The sequence below is a fragment of the Mastacembelus armatus genome, chromosome 13 (assembly GCF_900324485.2).
Source record: "Mastacembelus armatus chromosome 13, fMasArm1.2, whole genome shotgun sequence".
Classification (NCBI taxonomy): Eukaryota; Metazoa; Chordata; class Actinopteri; order Synbranchiformes; family Mastacembelidae; genus Mastacembelus; species Mastacembelus armatus.
Genome location: NC_046645.1, coordinates 6,277,197 through 6,303,106, shown reverse-complemented (window position 1 = coordinate 6,303,106; position 25,910 = coordinate 6,277,197). Strand labels below are relative to the sequence as shown.

At 38.5% G+C, this 25,910-nt stretch overlaps 1 protein-coding gene across 5 annotated transcripts in view; it reads left to right on the top strand.

Annotated features, from left to right (window-relative positions):
- Nucleotides 1–25,126, top strand: part of arap1 (ArfGAP with RhoGAP domain, ankyrin repeat and PH domain 1) — a 46,671-nt gene extending 21,545 nt beyond the window's left edge. For 2 of the 5 annotated variants that reach the window (XM_026298866.1, XM_026298870.2), the window contains 20 exons: nt 6,468–6,642; nt 7,089–7,223; nt 7,463–7,598; nt 8,006–8,108; nt 8,470–8,662; nt 10,459–10,501; nt 10,628–10,791; nt 12,409–12,621; nt 13,205–13,310; nt 13,398–13,545; nt 14,144–14,227; nt 14,648–14,725; nt 14,937–15,054; nt 15,796–15,909; nt 16,012–16,157; nt 16,254–16,336; nt 17,123–17,182; nt 19,193–19,256; nt 19,633–19,791; nt 22,349–25,126. In XM_026298866.1, coding sequence (XP_026154651.1) covers nt 6,468–6,642; nt 7,089–7,223; nt 7,463–7,598; nt 8,006–8,108; nt 8,470–8,662; nt 10,459–10,501; nt 10,628–10,791; nt 12,409–12,621; nt 13,205–13,310; nt 13,398–13,545; nt 14,144–14,227; nt 14,648–14,725; nt 14,937–15,054; nt 15,796–15,909; nt 16,012–16,157; nt 16,254–16,336; nt 17,123–17,182; nt 19,193–19,256; nt 19,633–19,791; nt 22,349–22,381 — 2,355 coding nt within the window. In that variant the 3' untranslated portion in view covers nt 22,382–25,126. Of the gene's footprint in view, nt 1–6,467; nt 6,643–7,088; nt 7,224–7,462; nt 7,599–8,005; nt 8,109–8,469; nt 8,663–10,458; nt 10,502–10,627; nt 10,792–12,408; nt 12,622–13,204; nt 13,311–13,397; nt 13,546–14,143; nt 14,228–14,647; nt 14,726–14,936; nt 15,055–15,795; nt 15,910–16,011; nt 16,158–16,253; nt 16,337–17,122; nt 17,183–19,192; nt 19,257–19,632; nt 19,792–21,428; nt 21,467–22,348 lie in introns of all 5 variants that reach the window. The other 3 variants (XM_026298869.1, XM_026298868.1, XM_026298867.1) reach the window with 3 other exon arrangements.
- The last annotated feature ends 784 nt before the right edge of the window (nt 25,127–25,910 follow it).

The following is a 25,910-nucleotide window of genomic DNA, read 5'->3' as shown; positions in this document are numbered from 1 at the left end:
TTTAAAAGACCTATTTGGCAAAAACAATTATAATTAAAAGTATTTATTCTGTAACATTTTTAAGATAACAAATTCAGTAGCCAGTCTATATTTAAAGCTTCAATGTGTAATATTTAGAGCAATCTACTAACTGAAATGTATTATAGGATCCATGAACATATTGTCATTGGTGTGTAATTATCAGAAAATACTAACTGTTGCATTTTCTTAATCTTGGAATGAACCTTTTAAATCTACGTAGGGAGCAGGTCTCCTTTCACAGAGTCAGACATGTTGTGCCTCCATGTTTCTACAGTAGCCCAGAATGGACAAACCAAATATTGGCTCTAAACAAGGAAATGGAGGGGTAGTGTGTGAGGGGTGCTCAGATTTTACCCAATGCACCTTTAACTCTATTCAGTGATTACTTTTTTCTGATTTCAGACAAGCCTCATTTGTCATTTTATTCCATAATGGGGCATTGAGGGACTTGTAAACTCACTGTAACTGGAGTCAAAGGCAGGTTCCTAGATTGCAGAAGCTGATTAAGTTGAAGATGTAATGAATAGTTGGCTTGCTTCATCAGTGCTTACAAGACTTTTAAGATCAGGAAAGACATTTAGTGTGGTCCAGGAATTATCTGTAGATAACAACCCTTGAAAGAGAGAAATCCTTGTGTTTTCGCCAGGAGTACAGAAATGTTATTCCTGTGCCTCCTCATTATGATATATTTGGTCAGTAAAAGTTAGAAGAAGGACATTTTGGAATAGTTTGGGAATGGCTAGAGTTGAGGGTTTTATATTGTGCCATTGCGGTGCTCTGCTGTGTGCAGTAAATAACTTGGTGTTTTCGACCCAGCTGGATCATTCATTAGCTGCTTAACCCACTTACCGCAAACAATGTGGATTGCTCAAAGACTCGCTGAGTGTGTGAGTGAGTCACATTTATCACCTGACAGTGAGTTCTATTTTATTCTCTCTCAAGCATTTCAGCTTGTCTGCGTCTGTGTGAGTGTGTGTGAGTCACTTTGCTGTGATGTGCAGAGGGAGATAAAGGAACGTTTCTTATTCTCACATACATATACATGCACATATACACACATTTGTGCACACTGGTCATTGCTTGTTTTGGTTAAAACTGTTCAGCTGCTGGTCCGCCAGTCTTCATTCAATCCTCCCCCATGATAGCTATCTCTCTTTCCTGTTACTACTTTTTTTTCCCATTTGCTCTTTCAGTTGATTTGATCTTTTTGAGTTCCCCTCCTTTCAGACATTTGAAAAGTTTCCTTTGAAATGTCTGTCATTTGAAATGATTGCTATTCTGTTTTTTGTCTTTTCTTGCTCATAATATTTAACATTTTTAAGCTATGTGCTTATGTTTCCACTTGGGTGTGTCTTAAGAAATATTAGACCAAGCACTGTGTCAAATGCAGTTACATTATGTCACAATGTACAGACAGTAAGTTTTATAAGTAAGGCACTGTGTGTAAGTGTGAAATGGAGAGAAAAACATCAGTTTGTATATTTTGATCACAACATTTACACCTTGTTGATCTAGCCCTGGCTATGCTCACATTTCCATTTAATTTTTTCCCCCTTTTTCTGAATATGACATCATTACTCTGCTTTAGTTGGAATGTGCCATAACTCCGCCTCTCCTGCTCTTCTCTCCCTTCCATTCCTCCTCCTGTCCTCCTGACTGTTTGGCAAGTACTGCTGAAGAAAGTTGATCTCTTTGCTCTTGGCTCTTTTTATTTGAAAGTAGCTAGTGTTCACCTAATGTTCTGTCAGTTTATAGCATTGCAAAGTCTGCTTCTATTTGTAACTTTGCATTTCTGTCAGCTGACATTTAAAAAGAGGAGTTATTGAAAGGAACTGAAAACCTACAGGTAAGATTGTGTGTTATCTAAACTGTAGGAATGGGTAGTGAAAGTTGTGTGTCTACATCTGTATGTTCTTGTAGATTTGTGATTCAAACGTGTGTGAATTAGGATTTTAATGGTGGTAGGTTAGTGCGAGTGTAGGAATGTCAGTGGGCTATGGATTTCTGACAGCATATGATTTCAGTGCAGTTGAACAGTTTCCTTCTTGCTCTTTTTTCTGTGTGTGCACCCAAGTGTGTACTGTGTGGTGTAGGTCATGGGCTCACCTCAGTCAATGGACATCATTGTCTTTCTCTCTCCCATCCTGCTTTGCCCTCTCACTGTTTTGCGCCTGTTTTTTTTGCATCAGGTGATCAACTGTTGAACTCTTTGACTCATTAGCTGGGTTTCAGTGTTCTGATTGAGCACTCAACTTTTATACTCTGGATGCATACTGAATCGCAGTGTCTAAGCCTCATTACACTGTTAACTTTTTTTTCAAAAGCTTTTGACTGACACATCCAGATGCTTGAAATGATTTGCTGTTTGGTGGTTTCGTTCGTGTTTAACGAGAGAATGAAGAAAGCACTAACCTCTGGATGCTTGACAGATAAATGCACAGAATGACATTGAGTTGTGCAACCCAGAGAGAAGTGTTTGACATTTTGACAGTATGTGTGTGTGTACTGCCATTTCCTCATTCACTCTGTAAAAATTTTGGTCCTAAATTCTTTTAATTTCTATAGGGAAACAGCTTGAATATAACAGAAATGTTATATTCATTCTTCTCTTCTCTTCCCCGCCTTCATTTGTCTGGATTTTTACCTCCACCTCCTTCTCCATCTCTCTCCCTCTGTAATGATGAAACATATGTGGATAGCTGTTCCTTCTCATCTGGTTTTAATATATGAACGTACATCCACGCAAATATAAATGTGGTTGTAGTTTTGGTTGGATGTTCAGCATATGCTGAAATGGACTAAATGCAATCAGCTTCATGTGTTTGTGTTTGTGCAGTTATACATACAGAAAGGGGTTGATGCGTATTATATTGAGTTTTTAGCCAAGTATAATCAGTCTTTGATTAATGTACCTCACTAAAATGCTTTCATCTTCCTCTCGCAATATTTCCCTTTCTTATGTTTCTTTCATCTCTTTCGTTTCCTCCAATTCTGTCCCATATTGCTGCAGAGGCACATGAAGGCCTGAGATTTTAAGACACACCCAGATAATATCTTGCTCTGTCTCCTTCTCTCTGGGGAATCTGGCTAAAATTCTTGAATTCCCTTCACTTCTGCGTGTGTGTTATTCCATTACTCCCTGTTTCATAGGCTGCAGATGTTGGAGGGCGTGAGGTCTTCAGACACTCAAACAACCCATTTCCTCACTGTGCTTTATTTTCATTGGTTCACTTCCCTTGGTCAGATGGAACATGGTGGCCTACTGATACACACATACATACATACAGCACTTTCACTGGCACAGAGGGCTGGTATTGTTCTGTTTTCCTGGAATATATGCATATGCAGGTATTAGGTTTGTTATCTGTACTACGTTGTGTCGTTAGTCATACTAAAGTGTATTGTGTCTTTGCTTGGCATATAGCATGGTGATTAATGTTAACCTATAAGGTATTGACTTATCTGGCTTGTAGCTTCAACCTGTACAGCTACTCAAGGTGAGTTTCATGTGATTGGTTAAAAATCAGACGAAGAACAGACTAAACCTATGGTTATTTGCAGCCTTTGTGTTTTTGTCATTTCCAGTGATATTTGTTTCTATGTAAAGTCTTGAGATGATTTTCATTGTGAGTTGGTGGTATAAAAATACAGTTTAATTAAATTGATTATTTTTTGATGAAAATCTCAGTTTAAATGAGCTCAGTTTATTTTTGTGGTAGAGGAGGTAGTGTAAAGCCTAAAGTCACAAGGGGCTTGGGTCATCTGGGTAACCCTTCACATTTAGGTTCTGAGGTAAATGACAAACAGAAGCGAAAGACTACAAGAGTACAATTTATAATAATGCGATAATGTGAGAGACATATATACAGGGAATTGTTTCCCGGACAAAGGAGAACAGAAAGTACAGTACTAAATCTAAGCAGAAAAACGTTAAGATAAAAAATGTCAATCATACCCACTCTGGTGGGGATCAGTACTCTGTCTAACACATGGTTTCCAAGGGATCAATTTTTCCAAGCTGATGCTGCAGTGATCCTTTCCAAAACATCTTTTCTTTTATACATTAATTATTCATTTATGATTTAAACAAAATTATTGAAAGAAGTCAAAAAGGCAGTGATTATTTAATTTTAACAACCCTTCAACCTTCAACATCCATAAGATTGGTAAACAAAAAGCCTGAGTGTGTTTCCTTGTCAAGCAAAGAACAAATGTGTTTTTAAAAATACAACAATTCAGATTTGCTGTTCTCTAAACAATATTTGCCCTAAGAAACATGAACATTCTTTGTTCTTAGTGTCTGCCTTTAAAGTTTGTTATTATCACAGTGTATTTGATATGACGTTTTACTATCGGCTTTTCGGGAGTTATTTCAGTATTGCTTTTCAAGTTGTGGTTTGACCACTGAAATACCGAGAATGGTGTTTGAAATGACTATATATATATATAAGACTGTTGTAGTGTACAGTGTGTGCATGTGAATTCGTTCCACTGCAGATGGTACAGCTCTTTGTTCAGCTGTTTTTAGTCGTGTTTGAGACATGCAGTTTATATCTGTCTTGTTTGTGCTAAATTTCTTGTGCAATTTAAATCTTTGTTAATTGGTTTGTTTTTCTGTCTGTTTTTAGAGGCTCAATAGTGCTTAAATAAAGGAGGGGTTCTGTCTTTATATGTGACAAAGTGCTGTGGAATTTCTCAATCAGATTGAAAAGACTTTGCTGGTTTTAGGAGAAGACAGATGGGTTTATGTGTGTCTGTGTGTATTACATTATGGGAACTGAGACTGGTTGCACGCTTGCATTGTGGGGCAAATTTTGAATGATAAGGTGATGTTAAGGTTAGGATAGGCGTCCGGGAACTAAATGTAAGTGAATGTAATTTCCCCATGAAGCAAACATGCATGTGTGTTTGCAGTCTCAGTGGAGTTCCTTAGCTGTAAAAATATACACTGCATCATCAATGCATCAGTCATAACATCTTTCCTATTCTGTCCCCCGCACTTCCTCTGTTTTAAATTTGCGTTTACATAATTTTGATACTTCAGTTCATGTTTGTATTACCCAGCCTACAGTGTCAGTTATCATTACTGTGGCCTTTTTTTATAAAAAGTATTACTTTGTTGACTTATGGTAAAGCTGTAGTCTGAAGACAACACTGTGGTGTGACCCATGGGGTTGTTGTCAGGTACAAAAATCTGTATTTGTTTGTTATCAGCATCTTATCTCAAAAATAACAATAATAACAATCATGACAGTAAAACTGTAGTAAAACTGTAGTTCTGTGTTCTGAGGATAAAAAGTGTGTTTTATGTTGACGGTTTGACATAAACATCTTTCAACAAGTGATTGTATGAGATTCCACCAAATCTGTGTGTATTTTCATATTTGTTTTTTCTCACGTGTTCCCATGTTGCCCATTCGGAGGCTGTAATTAGTGCAAATTTCTTAGTGAGGTCCTTCATTGAAATAGAGAATAAAAGCAGTAAATCACTTCAGTACCACTATAAAAATATAACATTACTCTACAAATAATTGTGCAACCATACAGACAAACGTCTCTTGACAGTTAGCTACATAAGTCTCCCACTAAAATGACTTTTTCTGCACTGATTCATTTCGACTGACACATTCTTCCTGCTACATCCTGAATTCTGTAAAGTAGAGCAAGTCAATTTGGTGATTATTTATCAAATAATTTACTAATATGAGAACAGTCCACATCTGACTCAATTATATAATTTAGGTGGTTGGGGAAGCAGGCACAGTCTCTATGGTGTTTGGGGTGGGGAGACAGCATAATAATAACTTTGACGAAAATGCTGAATAATCACTTGAATTTTTTATTGACAGTACAGTAGATTTGGATTTCAACAAAAAGAGCAGAGATACTTAATTTGCTTCTTCTTGGTGTAACTTTGTTGACAGGTCTCGGTCTATGAAATGCAGTCAGAAAGCTTATTACACTGTTTGTGGTTGTGAATTAGGAGTTAATTTTTAATTTTTGAAAAAAACTTGCTTTTATAATTATTAAGAATTATTCTTTATTAATAATTATTAATATATAAAAATAAATATATATAAATAAATAAAATTATATATATTCTCTAGTCATGTATTTTGTTTAGGCAGACTGGTCGTTTACAGTGCTTAGCAAATTTACTGTTATTATACACAGTACATTTCTTATAGTTTATGTTGTTATATATTTTGGTTGTCTAGTCATTCACAAATGAACATTTAATTTGGTTTAAATTGGTTCTTATATTAGTTACTACTGTATGTGAAATATCCACAGCATACAAAAAGTTTGTTTACCTATACAGTTTTCTTTAGGTTACAGCTTGAGGCCATTGTTGCTTATGCTAAAAAGTAATACATTGTCTCCATTGGTTATTTTGTTTACTCATTTGTTGTTCTTTTTGTTTCTACCTCTCTCCTTCTCCCTAGGCTCTCTGTATAAATGTGCAGAGCAGTGATTTGCTGGAGACCTTAAGCCTAATTTTCTGTGGTGCAGATGTGAACTGTTCAACTGGTATGACAAGTTGGCCCTCCCCTCTCTCCCTGGCCAACGCACACTCACAGCCCTTACAGGCTGAGTTAATTAGCCATAATCTCAACACAGGTATGTTGTAGCTGTACATGCACAGGACCATTTGGTAGTAGCTTTGTTTTTACAGATGTTTAGATTATGGTTGAGCAGTTTTCTTGGACTCAGTGATGTATGACACTATCTGGATTGTCAACCAGCCTGTCCACTTTACATATAGATCAAAAGTAAACAAAACAAAACAGAATAAGTAGCCTGATAGTGTCTATGTGCATAGCCATGTGACGTCAGACTGGTTATGTGGAGAACTTAATGGATTATCCTGATACTTTCATGACATTTGTTTTCCAACAACGATGACATTTCTAAATGTCACATAGACAAGTGCACATTCCTGTCACACCCAGGATGTTTTGCGTGTTTTCCGCTTGACATTACCAAATGTATTTTTCCTATTTGATTCAGACTCCCAGTATATGACAACATTAATGGTTATTGTGCATTTGTTTGTTTTTCTGCAGAACTGCCACAGTCAGAGGTGGGTGGGGTCATGGACGTGGTACCTTACTCAGCACCACCTTGTGTCTCTTACAGTGGCTTCCTTTTCAAAACTGCATCTATGACTCGCGCTATCACAGAGCGCAAGACCAGAGAGGGTATTGACTAACACCATGCAACACTAGCACTCTTACATGCTATGCACTCCACCTCACAGTAATAAAGAGGGCTAATAGTAACTACATATTGTATTTGTAAAGCCATTTTCTATACCAAGTCATGTAATACCTGAAGTTTTGTCAACATAATACACTAAGCATACAAAACCACAGTATCTAAACATGTATTATTGTGAAATATTGTGCTTTGTAAATCTTCGTTTTGTTCTTCCATGTAGAGTTCAGTCGTCGCTGGTGCACACTGAATGATGGAACTTTCAGCTACTATGAGAATGACAAGAATTCAAACCCCAATGGAGTTCTGAAGTCTTCAGAGATTGTCTGCTTGGCTATAGACACGGCAGAGAAACATGGGTATACACTCACACACAATGATCCATTTGCTCCTCATTTTGCTTAAAATGCTAACAGTGATACTATATGTGGCTAATGAATATAGTGAATATAATATATGGCGATGGACTGACAACCTGTCCAAGGTTGCTAGTCCAGCCTTGTCCAAAGGCTGCTTTTTGTCTGAAGGGATAGGCTCCTGAAGATCTGCATGACCCTAAATAGGAATAAGCGGGGATAGATAATGAATGAATGGATGGATAGAAATAATATATACATTTTAAAACCCTGTATGTTATTTTTTTGAGTTAGTGAAATATACCTACTGCAAGTCTGGATGTATGAATTCAACTTTTTGGCACAAAATACCTTCTTATGCTCCTTTTAGCATATCTCACTTCCTCCTAACCTCTTTTTCTAATGCTCAGGTATAACAATACCTTTGAACTCTACTCAGAGTCAGAACGTCTCTACCTGTTTGGCACTGATGACCCAGATAGCCACAAGGAATGGGTAAAGTCTATTGCCAAGGTAAGCACTGAATAGATACTGGAATCTAGAAACACAAACTTTCTCCTCAGGTAGTACTTTAAAGAGGGAAGAGTTTACTTACTGTAATAACTGATCAGTGGAACTGAAGATGTCTGATAAGGGGAAGGTTTGCAGTTCCAGCTATGCTCTGGCAGGAAATGGTACTCAGTGGTCAGGACAGGAATAGCTAATGTGTCATTTATTTTCCTTCAGTGCAACACTCTTTACAACTGAGATAATGCTGCATGACGCTGTGAAAAGAAGCAACAGTTTGTAGCTTAATCCTCATTAAATAGAAGGGAAATGAAGGTCTAATGTCCAGTGTATTACAAAGCCATAAGGTCCTCCTTTTTATTTGTAGAGCTTTATCCCAGCTACCGCAGAGCCACTACTAAGGTTGGGTTTTGAGCGGATTGGACGGCTCAAGTGTAAAGACGGCTTGAACCTACAGACATCCAAGGTTGGTTGGTTTGCTCTGGTGGGCTCCACACTTCACACCTTTCTGGACGACGCCCAGGGGGAGGAGATCCATCTGCGCAAACTCAATGAACTCTGTGAGTGTGACATGAAAACAACAAGGCTTTGTCATGATACCTGGTTTTACACATAAACTGCACTGTTATTGCACACATACAGTGGGTACGGAAAGTATTCAGACCCCTTTAAATTTTTCACTCTTTGTGTCATTGCAGCCATTTGCCAAAATCAAAAAAGTTCTTTTTATTTCTCATTAATGTACACTCAGCACCCCATCTTGACAGAAAAAAACAGAAATGTAGAAATTTTTGCAAATTTATTAAAAAAGAAAAACTGAAATATCACATGGTCATAAGTATTCAGACCCTTTGCAGTGACACTCATATTTAACTCACATGCTGTCCATTTCTTCTGATCCTCCTTGAGATGGTTCTGCTCCTTCATTGGAGTCCAGCTGTGTTTAATTAAACTGATTGGACTTGATTAGGAAAGGCACACCCCTGTCTATATAAGACCTTACAGCTCACAGTGCATGTCAGAGCAAATGAGAATCATGAGGTCGAAGGAACGGCCCAAGGAGCTCAGAGACAGAATTGTGGCAAGGCACAGATCTGGCCAAGGTTACAAAAGAATTTCTGCAGCACTCAAGGTTCCTAAGAGCACAGTGGCCTCCATAATCCTCAAATGGAAAAAGTTTGGGACGACCAGGACTCTTCCTAGACCTGGCCGTCCAGCCAAACTGAGCAATCGTGGGAGAAGAGCCTTGGTGTGAGAGGTAAAGAAGAACCCAAAGATCACTGTGGCTGAGCTCCAGAGATGCAGTAGGGAGATGGGAGAAAGTTCCACAAAGTCAACTATCACTGCAGTCCTCCACCAGTCGGGGCTTTATGGCAGAGTGGCCCGACAGAAGCCTCTCCTCAGTGCAAGACACATGAAAGCCCTCATAGAGTTTGCCAAAAAACACATGAAGGACTCCCAGACTATGAGAAATAAGATTCTCTGGTCTGATGAGACCAAGATTGAACTTTTTGGCGTTAATTCTAAGCGGTATGTGTGGAGAAAACCAGGCACTGCTCATCACCTGCCCAATACAATCCCTAAAGTGAAACATGGTGGTGGGAGCATCATGTTGTGGGGGTGTTTTTCAGCTGCAGGGACAGGACGACTGGTTGCAATTGAAGGAAAGATGAATGCGGCCAAGTACAGAGATATCCTGGAAGAAAACTTCTTCCAGAGTGCTCAGGACCTCAGACTGGGCCGAAGGTTCACCTTTCAACAGGACAATGACCCTAAGCACACAGCTAAAATAACAAAGGAGTGGCTTCGGAACAACTCTGTGACCGTTCTTGACTGGCCCAGCCAGAGTCCTGACCTAAACCCAATTGATCATCTCTGGAGAGACCTGAAAATGGCTGTCCACCAACGTTCACCATCCAACCTGACAGAACTGGAGAGGATCTGCAAGGAAGAATGGTAGAGGATCCCCAAATCCAGGTGTGAAAAACTTGCTGCATCATTCCCAAGAAGACTCATGGCTGTACTAGCTCAAAAGGGTGCTTCTACTTAATACTGAGCACAGGGTCTGAATACTTACGACCATTTGCAAAAATTTCTAAATTTCTGTTTTTTTCTGTCAAGATGGGGTGCTGAGTGTACATTAATGAGAAATAAAATGAACTTTTTTGATTTTCGACAATGGCTGCAATGACACAAAGAGTGAAAAATTTAAAGGGGTCTGAATACTTTCCGTACCCACTGTACATGGACAGTGCACTAACATCCTAAAAATTAGCAGAAGAGTTATTTTGAAAGAAACTTGAAATAAATGCATCACTATGAATGGAATAATGTGATTGCCACATTTTTTTAACAGCAATTCAACAAGACAATGTACTGGTTCTGGTCGAGAGAGGCAGGTGAGGGAGAGATATGTACTTTTTTTTATACATCCATGATGTTTTTCCATTTCCTATTCATTGTTGAGTGTTATTGTCCCTCTTTAACAGTTCACTTCTGTCCCTTGTGTCCGTCTCTCGGCTTAGAACTCTATACATAGAGGGAGAGAGGAAGTTGGATTTTTCTGGCTGGTGCAGTTCCATCCAGGCAGCAGCACGCAGTGGAGGAGACGCACTGAACCAACAGCAGCTCACAGAGACAGACATACCCATCATTGTTCATAGCTGCATTGGCTACATCACACAGTGTGGTAAGAGACTCGCGGAGATGCACACAAACAGATTTAAAAAGTCACCGCATTTCCTTCCTCACACTGTGTGGCCATACATAAGCACACACATATTTCATAAGGGTTAGGGTTCAGTTATTTGTTCAGTTATGCTCCTCATCTCTGCCACATATAATGTATATGCCTGCATCTACATCATAGGAGCTGTCACACAGTCTGTATTGCTGGTTGTGACTGTGGTCTTTCTCACTGTTACTGTGTGTGTCCACACTTGACATTTTCTGTGTGTGTCCTCATGTGACCATAATAGCAGGAGTTCTCTGGTTCTCTGAGTCTCTTCGGTCTCTGAGTGAGACCTAACGGATCGCAAGGCAACAAAACAACTCTGTTCCACCTCCATTTGTTCCTGCACTCCCCCCTTGGTGCTTTTCTTTCTCTCTCTTTTATAGATTCTTCTTTATCCCTGACTCTTCATTCTTCCTCCCACCCTCCACCAGTTGTCCTGCAATTTCTTGCATTCTGACAAATTTTTTGTCTCATTTCTGGCAACTTCTTCCCTTTGATCGTCCCCTCCTTTCTCTCCTTAGTATTTTATTTTCCTCCATTTACTGAATGTGCTTGTGTTGCCATATGTGTATAAGTGTGTATAGGTCTGTGTGGGAAAATGACAATGTTACTCTTTCTCTTTAGTCAGTTTTCTGGGAAATCATTGAAATGTCCTGCCTTGTTGTTGATATGTATTGGTCAAGTACCAGATTTTTCAAATCTTTTGATAAAGTGCAGCAGCTTCTTAAGGACTTCTAAAGTTTGGAGCCATATGAAGAGACCTGGGATTTCTGATCCTGACATGTGGTTAAAGTCTTAATAAAACTGTATCAGGCCTCACTTCAGAAATGTAACACTTCAAGTTTATACAGAATTTTAATCATAAAGCAATACCATCAGAAGCAGCTAATACGAGAACAGAAAAAAAAAAGAAACCAATAATTGAATTTTTGATGGCACTCTACTGGACAGAACTTGCCCAGGGCTTTTTGAGCAATGTTTCACATACCTTGTTTTCTGAATACATTTAAGGCAGTTTTGCATGAATTCACAGTGTAAAAACCTATAACTGTCAACACTGCACTGTTAAAACTTTCAAACATGTTGTTGTCCTTTTAGCTCCACCAATCAGTGATGCTGCATCAGACTTATTGCTTTTTGCTGTCTTTCACAGTACTGATTGACATGATCAAATGTGCAAGCTGTCTGAACATTTTAGCCTTTAGAGAGCAAATTAATAAAATGTATACTCTACAAAAAAACTAAATTATAGAATACCTAAAATTGATATTCACATATTATGTTCTTATAATCATGCTCTAATTTTGCATCAAAATGGGTAATTGATCTCCTTAAATCACCATCATCATTAAAATTCCAATGACTTTTTCTATAAAATTAATGTAGAATTTAGCTGGACTACAATGCATTTTACACCCTTGATAATGGAGTTTTTAAAGACTTGACTACAGTTGAATCTATACTGATTTTACATTATATTCTTTTTAGCAGTTACACCACTGTATGTACTGTATCTTTACTGTGCTTGTCACATTATATTGAGTGTGTGGTTTTGTTAATGTTTTTGTCTAGGCTTGACGTCTGAAGGGATATATCGCAAAAGCGGTGTGAACTCCCGTGTGGCAGCTCTGTTGGAGAGATTTCGGCGTGATGCTCGTAGTCTTTGTCTCAAGGACAGTGAGCACCAGGTGGATGATGTCTCCAACACACTCAAACGCTTCTTCAGAGAATTAGCAGAGGGACTATTCACGTCACAGGATGCCAGCACCTGGCTCACTACTGCAGGTAGAATTCACTGGTTGCTTTGCTCTGCTTTATGGTCAAGCAGTAGTTTAACGATGAATCACTCAAAACACAGCAGACAAATTTTTCCTCTTACAACTAATGATATCTAGCTTTCCAAGCAGTTTCATTTTTATTTTTTGAGATACTGTAGTACCATATTGTACTACCATTTTTTCCTTCTGTCTAATGCAGAAGGAAAAAAGGAAAATGTCCATTTTTTCTGAATAATGCAGGAGCAATTTTGGGTGAAGTAACTGTGGAACGGATGGTTTGGAGATCAGTCAAACCTTCAAGTTTTACCATGTATATTACAATGAAAATATAATGGACAGACATATAAGTTCACAAGTAAATTTGGCCTTTGATTCAGAGCACAGTAAATCTTTGTTTGGAGCTAATCGATTTAGACTTTTTAAAAAGTATCTTAATTTGCCTTTTACTGAACACATTCACTATTTCACTATTTCATCAATCTCCTTCTTTGCTCTCTGTCATCCTGTGCATGGCACTGTGATCTAGCTACTCAATATTCCATCTGTATTCATTGTTTTCTCTTTCTCGTCCTCTCTATTTCCTACTACAGCCATTCAAGATGAAAGTATAAAAATCTCCCAGTATAAGCAGCTGTTGACCAGACTCCCTCGTGTCAACAAGGCTACACTACAAGCCCTTATCAACCACCTCTATTGGTGAGAAACATGTACAAACTGGAATCCTGAGGCATGTCTGTGTATGTCTGCACATACCCATGTATGTTGTCCCTGCATGTGTTTCAGCGTGCAGTGTTATTCAGAGCTGAACCAGATGAACATCCATAACTTGGCTATAGTGTTTGGCCCCACACTGTTCCAGACTGATGGGAAGGACTACACTGCTGGCCGTGCCATAGAGGACCTCATACAGCACTACACACTCATCTTTGAGGTCAGACTATTAGTAATGATGGAAAATGGCAAACACAACACAGTATGCATAGCCTTGAAGGTTTCATGTCAAGGAGTATAGTGTACAACATCAAACCCTAAGATAGATTAGAAACATGCACAGAAAATATTTCCTGTAGTATTTAAATGTGTCACTATCATCTTATGTGCATGTGCATCTCTCGTGTTTTTTGAGCATGTGTAGCGATTCAGTGATGTTATTACAGTGCCTTCAGTTTCTTTATTGAAAAAAAGAAAGAAATTCAGAAGGAAATTAGGGTGAGAGGAAGAAAATGCTTTGTGATTGGATTTCTTTTCATGAGCTTAGAATGATGTTCCTGCAGTCATTATCAGGAATTACTCTTCATGAATGATGACCTTTAAACAACATGATGCCCTATCTTATGTAAAATCAACTCTCATGCTAGTGGCATTAAGTCACAAGGACACAAAGATCTGATTTCCCAGTGGTTTACCCACAACAGTAAGGTTTGAAGTGCTTATGTCTGATTTCAGATTGAGATCTAAGACTGAACTGGTTCTGTAAAGGTGTGATAGTTGTGTGTGTGAGTGAATAAATATGTGCCACTTGTTTGCAGGTGGATGAGCAGCAGCTAAAGAAGCAGCTAAAAGAGATTGATATTATCATCTGTATGCGAAACAAACTCAACACAAAGTTTCCTGTGAGTCTCACACAGTCACACACAGTGATCCTATTTAACAAGCAAGTTTAATGTGCTGCTTCTCTGTGGAATAGCAGTGTGGTTCATGTCCATCATGTCGGATGATTTCTTTCATTGGTGTTTTCCAATTTTCTGTGTGTCGGAGTCTTTGAACTGGTAAAGTGTAATCACTGAATAAAAAGTACCGGACATTTTCAGAGACTACCAGGACACAGTGTGTCCAAACTTTTGACAGAATAGAATAGAATAGAATAATATATATGACTGTTTGCAATATGAAACATGTATCTTAGTGTTGGTGTATGGTTACGTTCATGCAATTGTGCATTATGCTGTTATTTTTGTTATTATCTTGTTATTTATTTTCTTTCTGTCTTGACTTCTGTCTGTGTGTGCACGTGTGTGTCCTGGGCAATTCAGAGTACTGAACCAGGAGGGCACTTCATATGCACAGTTTACCTGGAAGAAAAGAAGGACACAACAGAGCAACATGTCAAGGTCTGCTTGACCTCATAGTAACATGAAGAAATAATATGAAAGCACCTTGTTAAATTGGAGGTGAAATGATTAGTAAATTAACTGATTAGTCATTGGACAGTTAGATTAATTAATTTGAATGCCAAACATTTGCAAGTTCAATATATCTGGCTACGTTAGTATGAGGCCACATCACCAAAGTCTGGTGTGATTGTGTTACTTGTTGCTTTAGATACCTGGTTCCATGACTGCAGCAGAACTAACGTGTGAGGTTTTGGACCTGCGCAACATCTCAGCTAAAGACAAAGATTACTGGAGCTGCTGGGAAGTCTGTGACAAGGAGGGAATGGGTGAGACAGATGGGAAATATCTTATCTGAAATGTTTACAGTAAATGTTCATTCGTTTTTTGGAAGTACAGTTACACTCTTTTTATTACTCTTAGTTATGACATGGTTCACATGACCCATTGCAAACTATGTCAAATAAACATGAAAGATAAAAGCGCTCAGAGGAATACAAAAACAAGGACACAAAACCTGTGAAGTGCTCTCCTCTCATCCTGTAGCATAAATTAAGCAATGTGACACACAAACTCCAGGGGCAGAAAGAGCATTCTCAGCATTGTGACAGGTTGACAAGGGTTTAAGCCTGGTATGTTGGTCATCTGGTTCTCCACCACAATATTGCCAGTAACACCGAAGAGATTTGGCAGATTACCCTTGACTGACCAGAAAAACAACCTGCTATTTCCGGGAGACATGCAGGACTCGTAACTAATAAAGAGTGTGACTGATGAGAGCAGAAGGAAGTCTGTCAGTCAAAAATTAGTGTTATAGTACCAGGAGCTATTTTTGAGTTTAGTAAGCATAAAAGTTTGCATCGCATTGTTTGCCAAAATAGAAGAAAACATTTTATAATTGCTAAAAATATTCCATATTGTCTGTCATGCTGTCAAGAGCTGACACTTATTCTTTCTCTTTTTTAAATAAAAGTGCAGAGGTTCTTCTAGCTCATGTAAACTAACTCATTAGAGGTTACTTAATATTCTGTCATATAACCTTATATTGTGAATCACTGTGTTTCTCCTAGAACGTCCACTGCACTATCAGGAACGAGTCTTACCCATCCTTCACTCCTTTGGCACAGACTCCCATTTGATCATTAAGAAGCACATTGCTATGGAGGCGCTGATTGCCTTCCTGGGTAACACAAAAAACAGATATCAGCAACATATTGCTCTAAATCACTGTATTGCTTTGCCTCCACATTTTTAGACTGCTATTGATTTGCCATGTTCCTCTCCAGCCAGTAAAATGGATGCATCCAAACATGGGCTGATAAAATTCAGAGAGGAGCGGGGCAAATTGGGATTGGGACTGACCTCTGGAAACTTCCATGACCGATATTTCATCCTCAGTTCCAATTCACTCAGAATGTACAAGGATGTCAGAGTAAGATTGACAGGCACAAAAACTCACATAGTCTTTGTGGTGCTTTAGTCGGTCACAGACTCATTTGCTCTGTTTCTATCTGTGTCTGATTGTCAGAGTAACCGCCCAGAACGGGATTGGACAGTGAAGAACCTAAAGGTGTACCTAGGTATCAAGAAGAAACTCCGTCCTCCTACATGGTGAGTATTGCAGCCACTGTGTTTGCAGAGGTATAGGGAGTACCCTTCATGTGAGTTACAATGATCCTCATAACTACTGAGTGGCAAAGCAGCAGATGGCTGCTGTGATGTACACTGCCTGATGCTGTGATGCACAGAAGGAAGACAGAAAAATAAAAGGCCACTGGAATCATTAATGGTCAATCACTATTCACTGTAAAACACTTTTTTTTGTGGCTGTGGGTATTGAGAACATACATCTTTCAGTATAAAAGCAAATAAGAAAAAGTCCTCAATGCCTTTTAATGATGACAAGCTATACATACAAATACAGTCATAAATATTTCAGTGAATATTTCATATTAATCAAGCATGGTTAAATAATGCAAATAAATGCCAGAAAGAATCCAAGGTGTATTAAGAAAGAATAACTTTTCAGACTTTGTTGTATTTTTAATGAACATCTTCATTCAGTTCTTTTTTTTTTTTTTTTTTTTTTTTATTTTTATAATTTTTTTTTTTATTTGAGCCAAATCTGTCAGTATGTCTGAGCAGGTATTAATCAGTATAAAATTGTGCACAGACTGAGAACCAGTTCTGTTTACCTGTTTTTTCTTTATCATTATCATTTAAGTGAATAATTAATTGCTAAACCTAAATAATTCATATTCTAATATGCTATAATTAAATTATTTGCAATAGCTGGTGTGCTCTTGTATAGAAAGTAACCACCTGGGGGCAGAATAAGCCCATATTTGTACTTGTGCTGTTAAACTCATTTTCTGTTTTGTCTCTTTCTGATTTCAGCTGGGGACTCACACTGGTGCATGAGAGCAAGAAACAAGAAAAGCTAGAAAAACAACAGTGGTGAGTAGCGGTTCAGGGTTGTATGTACAGAATGCACACTGTTTATATGCAGTAGATAGCTGGCAGCCTGAAGCACTCACAGCTCAGGGCAGTTCTGCTCATACTGCCAGTTTTAACAAGCATGTATCATTTACTCCAGGTTTTTCACTAAAATTAAACTTGGTGCAGAGGACTGTTCTCCAAACACTATAGCTGCGTAAAATCAAATGAATATTTATATGTTGAAATCATATCAAATTACTGTATTACTTTAGACCAGTTTGCACCTTACATAAAGATTCAGTCCTTAGGCATAGTTTGTGTCTATATTAGTACTGTACATGTTGTTTACCTATACCATGCAAGACTACAGTGCTGCTTTTGCATAATAAGTCTGTAGCTTTTATTGTCAAGTTATTTAGTCATTCTGACAATTATGCTGTCCTTATGTTTGGCAGGCAGTAGCATTTTTCCTTTATTGGGAGTGTGATCACATTTTTATGTGCACTTAAACATGACCAATGTTAGAGAAAGCTGCAGGCAGAGGAAAAAAAGGTCAGATCCCTGCATGAGAATTTGGAGAAGGAGGCATGTAAAAGGTCAGCTCGACCTAGGGGGGCAACACACGAGTACACCTGTAACCGTGCTTTTATTCGAATCTAGCCTGTTCAGAGACAGTACATCTCTTTGTGTATGTGTGCATCAGGTGAACATGTGTGTGTGTCCATGGGCATGCTCTGTGTTACTGTGTTTGTGTCATAAAGAGCTCTCCACTGTCAACAACAGTTGACATCAGCACAGCTGTAATCAGAGCGTTGTTCTCGTCACACTGTGGCCAGCATCATCTCATCGTCATGTCCCTCACAGCTAAAAATGCACCTGAGAGGGAGACACCGAGAGGGAGGGAGTGTGGAAGTAAGATAAAGGAAGAAGAGAAAGTGGAAGATAGAGAGGGAGAGTGTCATGCTGAAGGGTACAATCTGTATACTAAGATAAAAAAAATTTGCATTTACTGCAGATAAAAAAAGGTTTGTGAGGGGAAGTCTGTTTAGAAACAAGAAGGGATAAATATAAAAAAATGAATGGCTGATGAGGTGCGAGTGTGATGGATGTTGTGCTGAATTGCTCTCTCCCCATCTTACTTAACCACCTGCACCTAATGTCATTGCTTCTGTTATTTCTTCTATCCTCTCAAACCTCTTAACACTTGGTCATTTTCTCTATTTGTTGCACTATTATATCACCATGTTATCGTAGTCACTGTACTTAAGCTGACAGTGACACTGGTATGTTTTTGGCATATGATGTAAATTTTGTCCTGTTGTTTCATGGAAATCCAAGATGATAAATGAGCAGTTAATAATGATAATATTAGCAGCACATTTAACTGCACAGAAAAACAAAATGTATTCTAGGAGGTTGCCATGTACTGTATTATACTGTTAGTATGCATGCTAAAATAATATAACCATCCTCTGCATTAATGAATACTATATACTGCTTTGTTCTAAAGTCTGTACTAGTGTTTTGTTGTGTCTCAGTCGAGACACTTGTAGTCTGTTGTCATAGTCTAAATCTGTTCTTATAACAGTTATAAAACAGCCTGTTTATTCATTGCCAAAGCAATGCTGATGACTCAGAAGGCTATGTGGTGGTGACCTGATTTGCGTAAAATATGCACGTGTACACAGACATTGCTGAGACACAGATACACACATTGGATGCTGAAGGTCCTAATCAGTCTTTCTCTTTGTTGGGAGTTTAAATTAGGAATCACTGTGTTTATGCTTGTGGCACTACCACTGGGCACCATAAGAGACAATATGTCAATTTCACTTAATATCTTTGACTACCTCTGTCTCTTTCTTCTAGATTTCATTCCAAATTTCACTTCATCTCTGAATGCACCTCAGTCTGACTTCTTTTATTCCAAAGACCACAGACCTACGCACACCCTAACCTCCTGTGTTTTGTTTACCTGCCTCTTTTTTTACAATTTCTTTCTCACTTTGTCTCACTATTTATATGCAGGTATCTTTGCTGTGAGACCCAGTCAGAATTGCGGGAGTGGTACGCTACTTTTCTCAGTATCCAGGTGCGGTCTGACACACACATAAAATAGCTGACAGCTGATGAGCTTTAACACATATTAATTTATAGACACCCAATCATTCTAAATGTATGAATCTTGACATTTTGCTGCTTGTTTCTGCAGGGTAGGTATCTTTAAGGCTAGTAAAAACCAAATAGTTTTAGAAATGATCTTAAGCATTAGTGATAACACAGTGCAATTTGAATACCATTATTTATTCTGTAATTTTCCCATCACTTAAAAAAATATGGTGCCCTACTTTCAAATTTTTCTTAAGCCTGCTGATAGTTGTTATATGCTTGTATTTGTGAAAGTACTATGTAAAATCTCTTCCTGCTCCCCTGTCACCATCTCTGTCCCTGTCTGCTCCTCATTAAAGCATGATGGCAACGTGTGGCCTCAGGATGGACTCCTGCAGACACGAGTGAGCCGCGTATTGCCGGATATGCGTCATGGTAACGTGTCACTGATACCATTGCGTGGAAGTGAAAATGAGATGCGGAACAGCGTAGCAGCTTTCAGCCAAGGTCCGCTTGCTGTGAGTCGACCTTCCAATCACTGGGACTAATCTAGAACAAACCAGGCAGTTCAGTCTAAGGCTGCCGGCCAATCAGAGACATTCATGCTGAACAGGTGGTCCAGACCCTCAACCTTGATCCTCACCAAATTTGCTCTATACAAGTTGTGCAATATGTATTTAACATTCAGCGTACTCAGTCTTACTGTATTCAGAATTATGGTACTTCATAAGACATAAGATGGATGGTGTATTAAAATCTCTTTCTGTTGTTTGCTGCTGACAAAAAGAGGACACTAGTTGAGGGTTGTACCTGTGCAGGATGAATAATCTCTGTTCCATAATTTATCTTTGATTAAGTCATTATAACAGAATCTGGGTTCTTAAACTGTGGATTTGGACCAGAAATAAAACATGGGGCTCTTTCTTTCTTGAAACACAAGTGTATTTTCAGGAACCTGGATTCCAGGCCAAGATAAGAAGTTACTAATTTGTGTTGAGGCCACAGAAATTTTTAAGAATCCAGATGATGTGAAGCGGAGCAGACAGCTGCATCTTCATATTGGAAGAGATTTGGACTAAGAACTAACATGACAGAATTATAGCAAGAGTTATTCTGGAGAGGCTCTGCCAAAGCTCACTCCCAAACACCAAGGAAACAACAGACAAAGAAAAACACATTTGAGCTGAACTCATGCCTACAGGCAAACTACAGTTAACTCTGTGTTTCACGGTGCTGCTGCCACATCAGCTCACAGAGCTTTAAACTTGGCAAGAATTTCACAAGCATCATTACTGACATTAAACCATACCTGTTCAACAATAGCAGTATCGCCCTCTCTATCTGTTCATTTTTCATAGAAAAATTGAGTGCAACCATCCAAAACAATTCACTCTACATAGTCTTGGAGCTGTGGGAGCAAATGTCCATAATATGATGATGCCGATGTCTCCTCCTGCTGTTTCGGGCAATCACCTACCTCTCATTAGTTTGCTGCAGACTGCAGCAGCACATGAAAATTCAACTTAGTCTGCCGTTACTTCAATTGGCTATAACCTGATTCCAGTTTATTTCCTCTTACAGTGATTCTCGCCTGTTGAGTATATTGATTTGATGAAACTTTTTGTTACAAGTGTGAGAGGAGGTGCAATTGTTTTGGTAATGGGACAGCAGCAGCCGCTGGGTAATGCAGGATGTTTGTATATGTGGAGGTGGTGTAGAGTCACTACATATTGATGTGTCCAATTCATAATGTGAAGTGAAAGAGTGAATGTAGTAAACTGACCACTGGCACTTCAGGTGACTCACTGACAGCTTGATCTTGTGTGTGTGTGCGTGTGTGTGTGCGCACGCGCGCGCGAAAGACAGGATGGATAAAAACTCCTCTTTATTACTCCAAGTGAATCCAATGATGTTTGGTGTGATGTTTGAATGTTAATACCAAGTAAACTGAACTCATCTCTTTCTGTTTTTTCTGTTGCACTTTTTCTTCAGACTTGTCCACAGTATTTGAATAAATACACGCACACGCACACACACGCATGCGCGCTCGCGCGCACACACACACACACACACACACACACACACACATAGTTTATATAGTAGTTTCTTCGTCTGTCCACGGCTTGTCATACCTGCTCTGTTGTTTATCTTTCAGCTCTTTAGAGACATTTGATAATCATATCTGCAAGAACGGTAAGTTGGGTAACACACATTCTAGATGTACTGAGATTCTTTTGGATTTGTATGTCAGCTGTCTATTTTATAGTTTCACAAAGTTTCATTAATGGTCCTCGCTGCAAATTCATTTTCATAAAACCTCACAACTCATCACTCAAACCATCAGCTGAATTATTCACTTTTCTTTAATACAGCCCAAGTACACACCCACACACATACACAAATACACATAACTATGCATGCACGCACACAAATGCTGACTCTGACTGGGTCAGTGTAAAAATGAGTGCTCAATGATAAAACATTTACTCATGATCACATTGCACTAGGTTATAGTATATTGCAATTGCCTAGTGTTTGTTCTGACAGTTGTGCACATAACTCATCACTGAAATACACAACTAACATTGCAGTGAATGAATGACTGAGTATTATATAGTGATTTGTGAATTTGTTCTTGAAGTGGGAGGATGTGCTGCTTTAGTCAAATATTTAATGGATAAAAAATATTGCAACTTTTTTATTAATGGAGCCAATTGTGAGATACAGCCCTAATAGTATATGCAGATTTTACTGAATTGTACAAAAACAAGGATTCACTGAAATGGACACATCATAAGGTTTGACTGAGAGATAAATTATGTCTCAGTAAAGGTTGCTGTTTTGAGTCTGTTGGTTTATTTGTGAGGCTGTTTATGGAGTCCACATTCTGTCACCAGCCTCCTACCTAGTAGCCGTGGCTCAGTAGCCTGGATGAAAATTTTAAGCTTGACCTCTGAGAAAATTTCGAGAATTTATGTGAAACTGAGTTTTAGAAATAAAAGCTGCATGTCGGCGCCACTAAATACGAGTGTTTATCATTTAATTTGTAAATATATGAATGTTTATTTTTTAAAGGGTGGGTGCTTCAGCTCATCGGATGACCTCTGAACATCTCAGTGACATCATATTTCTGTGACCGTGTGGCCCGGAGGGATAGACACTGAGAAGGCGCAGACATTCATACCATAAGTGAAGAATGGCCTTTTTCTGCCGTCTGCCCCTTTAACAATCAACTGGACCAAAAGTCAAGGGACAATAGGATCACGTGTAAATTGTAACCTACATTGGCTTCCCTGCAAAAGTGGATTTTACTTGATGTACAGCAGAAGAAGGTGTGGCATTAAAATGAAGGAGAGACAGTTTGATCAACTACAATCACTCTAAAGTTTTTCCAAATCACCTCCACTTCAACATGCAGCGAGTTTTCACTCAATCTTTCGTTGCTTCCATGGGGCAGTGGGATTTGGCTCAGTCACTGCAATACATCATGGGACAGGAGCATGATGAATATGTGGATCCTAAACCTTAGTCAGGTTGTTCTAGGCACTAGGATTGTGCGCTTAGCAAGTTTTTTTTTAAATAGATAATATAAGTTAATGACATGCAGTTGTAGCCAATTTTTAACTTTGTGTTGTTTTACTTTCCTTTTGTACTATTGCTCAATGAATTGTTGCAACATTTCTTAACCTAAAAACCGAATAATCACTATTGTAAACAAAACTGATGTTATCTCATACTGGCCTAGTTTTGATTGGTCACAATGTAGTTTGTTCCATAGGGTCCAGGACTGGGAGACTGAGTGACAGGTGAGAGGTGATGGATGACTGTTACTCCACAGGGCATTTGCCAGTACAGTGCAAAATCTTTAGCTAGAGCTGCATATTTGTGCTTGTCATTTTACCATTTTCTCTGCATGCGTGCACTAGTATCCATACAGTATGTAAGTTGTATTGGACAGGTTTAATCTTGTATAAAATTGGTATGTTTTATGGGAAACAGAAAGAAGAGACTAAATAGAAAAGTGACTTTCATTAAGATTAGAACACAGGTGAGGGCAAGAATCTGTTATTATATGATTAAAAGAAGAGAAGTACTCTGCTTGTTTCATTTTTGTCCCTTATTCTGAATCAAATAAACTCAGTGCAACTTACATAGGGCAAGTTTTAAAGTTTATTTACTTGCTTGAAATAGTGTTTTGCCCTGGCCTGATCATTGGTCTTCAGCACTGCCATGTGTTTGTATGGCCCTTTTCTAAAGCCTCTAATACACAAGGGGAGCTTAGACATAATACACAGATGGGATGTTTTGTCATTAACCGGCGGTATTTATGAAGTTTGAGGCTATGAATTAGTCATATTAGTGTCTATTTTTTATTATGCTCAAAATATAATCTTTGTTTTTTTTTGTTTTTTTTTTTTTTTTGGTTGTACATCAAAACCTCAACTGGGGCACAGATGTTACACTGAAGAATCTGTGAGCACAAAAAAACTTCCATGCATCAGCTCCTCTTGGGTCCAAATGTCTGAAGGATTAACCTGTCAGCAGATGTTCAGCTGCACTGAACATTGCTCATCCTCATGACCCTGTAGTGTTGTTGCTTTGTGGCACTTATAGGTTTTCTTTATTGTGAAGTTTGTTTTTTTTTAATTTATTTGGACAGCAGAGGACGCTAGATGCTGCACTCTACAATGTGTTTGCACAACTTCTGTTGGTGAGACAGGATATTCAGCTAAATGTTCATTTTAAACATCGTGTGTGTGTGTGCATGAGTGTGTGTGGTATTAGCTGCCCTCCAGCTCAGACCTCAGCAGGAGTCGAGAGAAGACTTCACTGTGTAGTAATGTAATTACACTGTATATAGGAAGAACTGTATTCACCTCCCAGTGACTTTTCATATTTTCTTCACGGTGAATGTACTATAATAATTTTTTAATGACACAGATCATCAGCTCTATAGTAACAAACATTAAACTCATGTTTATACATGAGTTCATGTCTCCTTATACTTTTTCATCCCTTCAAGTCATTAAGTTTTGTGAAGTTGTGTGGACAATGTGATGTCTTGTGATGTGCCATATTTGACATATAGCAGTTACAGTTTCAAGCACAGTATGATGGTCAAAAAACCTAACTTTGGTCTTGTCATGCTGCAGTCTTATGATCTGATCTCCTTTATGTCTTCTTATTTTAGGTTATAAGTTCTTGCAACAGCCATACAGCAGCACAGTCTCTCCTATTGCAGTCCCCATAGGCTTTTGGTGCCTTCATACATGCTCTGTCCATTGTTCTAGGCAGATCTAAACTTGTGCTGTTTTATTTCCAGTTTTATAACATGAATCATACTCTAATTTGAGAAATATTTGATTTTCATAATTTACATCTTTCCCTTGAATGGTACTTTTTATCTAGGTTGCTGATTTGTTTGGAACAATCACTTTTAACAGCTTTTAGCACGAATTTGACACAGCGGTTGAATGTTTCAAATATGGTGTATTAAACCAAGTTACTTTTCACACCTGAATTACCCACAAATGATCCCTTTTGACTTATTTGACTTCTGAACATACCCAGTCACAGCTGTGATGAGTGTATTGGTTCGTTTCTATTTTATATAACACATTTGGACACATCTGTAGACTTTAATGAGGTGCTTTTTATGTCAGTTGCTGTCTTAACTTTATTACTTCCACTGTGGTTCAGTGTTTCAATATATTGTCAGCGTAAAAGTATTAAGGTCCAAAAGGGAGTGGTGAATACTTTTTATAAGCATTGTACATTCTTTCTCCTTTTTCTTGTTCTACTTGTTTTACTGATTATGCGTCTTTGTAACTCTAATAAACACATTCAGCTGATCATGTCTGTGTTTTTGTGTGTAAATTAAATCTTTCTGAACATGTAATTATAGTAAACTTTGTTTTTTGCTTTTTTATAAAAGGTTAATATCCATCAACTCTACCTTGTCCTCATGGCAATCTGCTTTTTATTCACTGCTTTTATGAAATTAATGTACACACACAAGCTTTAATCTTCAGCACAGGGTAACTATAAAAAGACAGGCCAGGTCACAAATATGTACACAGCACATTATATAATTATGCATACTTTAAACACAAATATGTATGCAAGGAAAGAAACTTTTGCAAGGCCTGTTGTTGTCATGTGATGCTATGGCCATAAACTTGAAGCCTATACAAATGTGCTTTGAGGAAATGACTACGTTAAGTACTGCAGGTGTTTCTTTGACATGGTGGCTGTGTTGGTATAACGATCATAGGGAGCCCGGAGGAGGTTTCCTGCGTGTGTCTGTTTGTATGAGTCACGGTGGTCAACCAGCTCTGCGTTCATTCTTCTAAGCAGAACTGACACATCAGGGTCATTTTGTACCTCGAGACACACACCGGAGATCCCCACAAGGCCCTCACACACAGGAGACCTTCACTACATTTTTTACACACACACTGGAGACCCATCAGGGAAGAACACACACACGCTAAAATGGCCTTTATTATATGGGTCATAGCTGCAGTTTCGTAAAGCAGAGGGATGGAGACAGATGAGTGCGGTTCAGAGAAAGGCCACGATTGGAAGACGGAGATAAAGTCAAAACTGAGGAGCTTCAGAGAACACCTACAGGGTT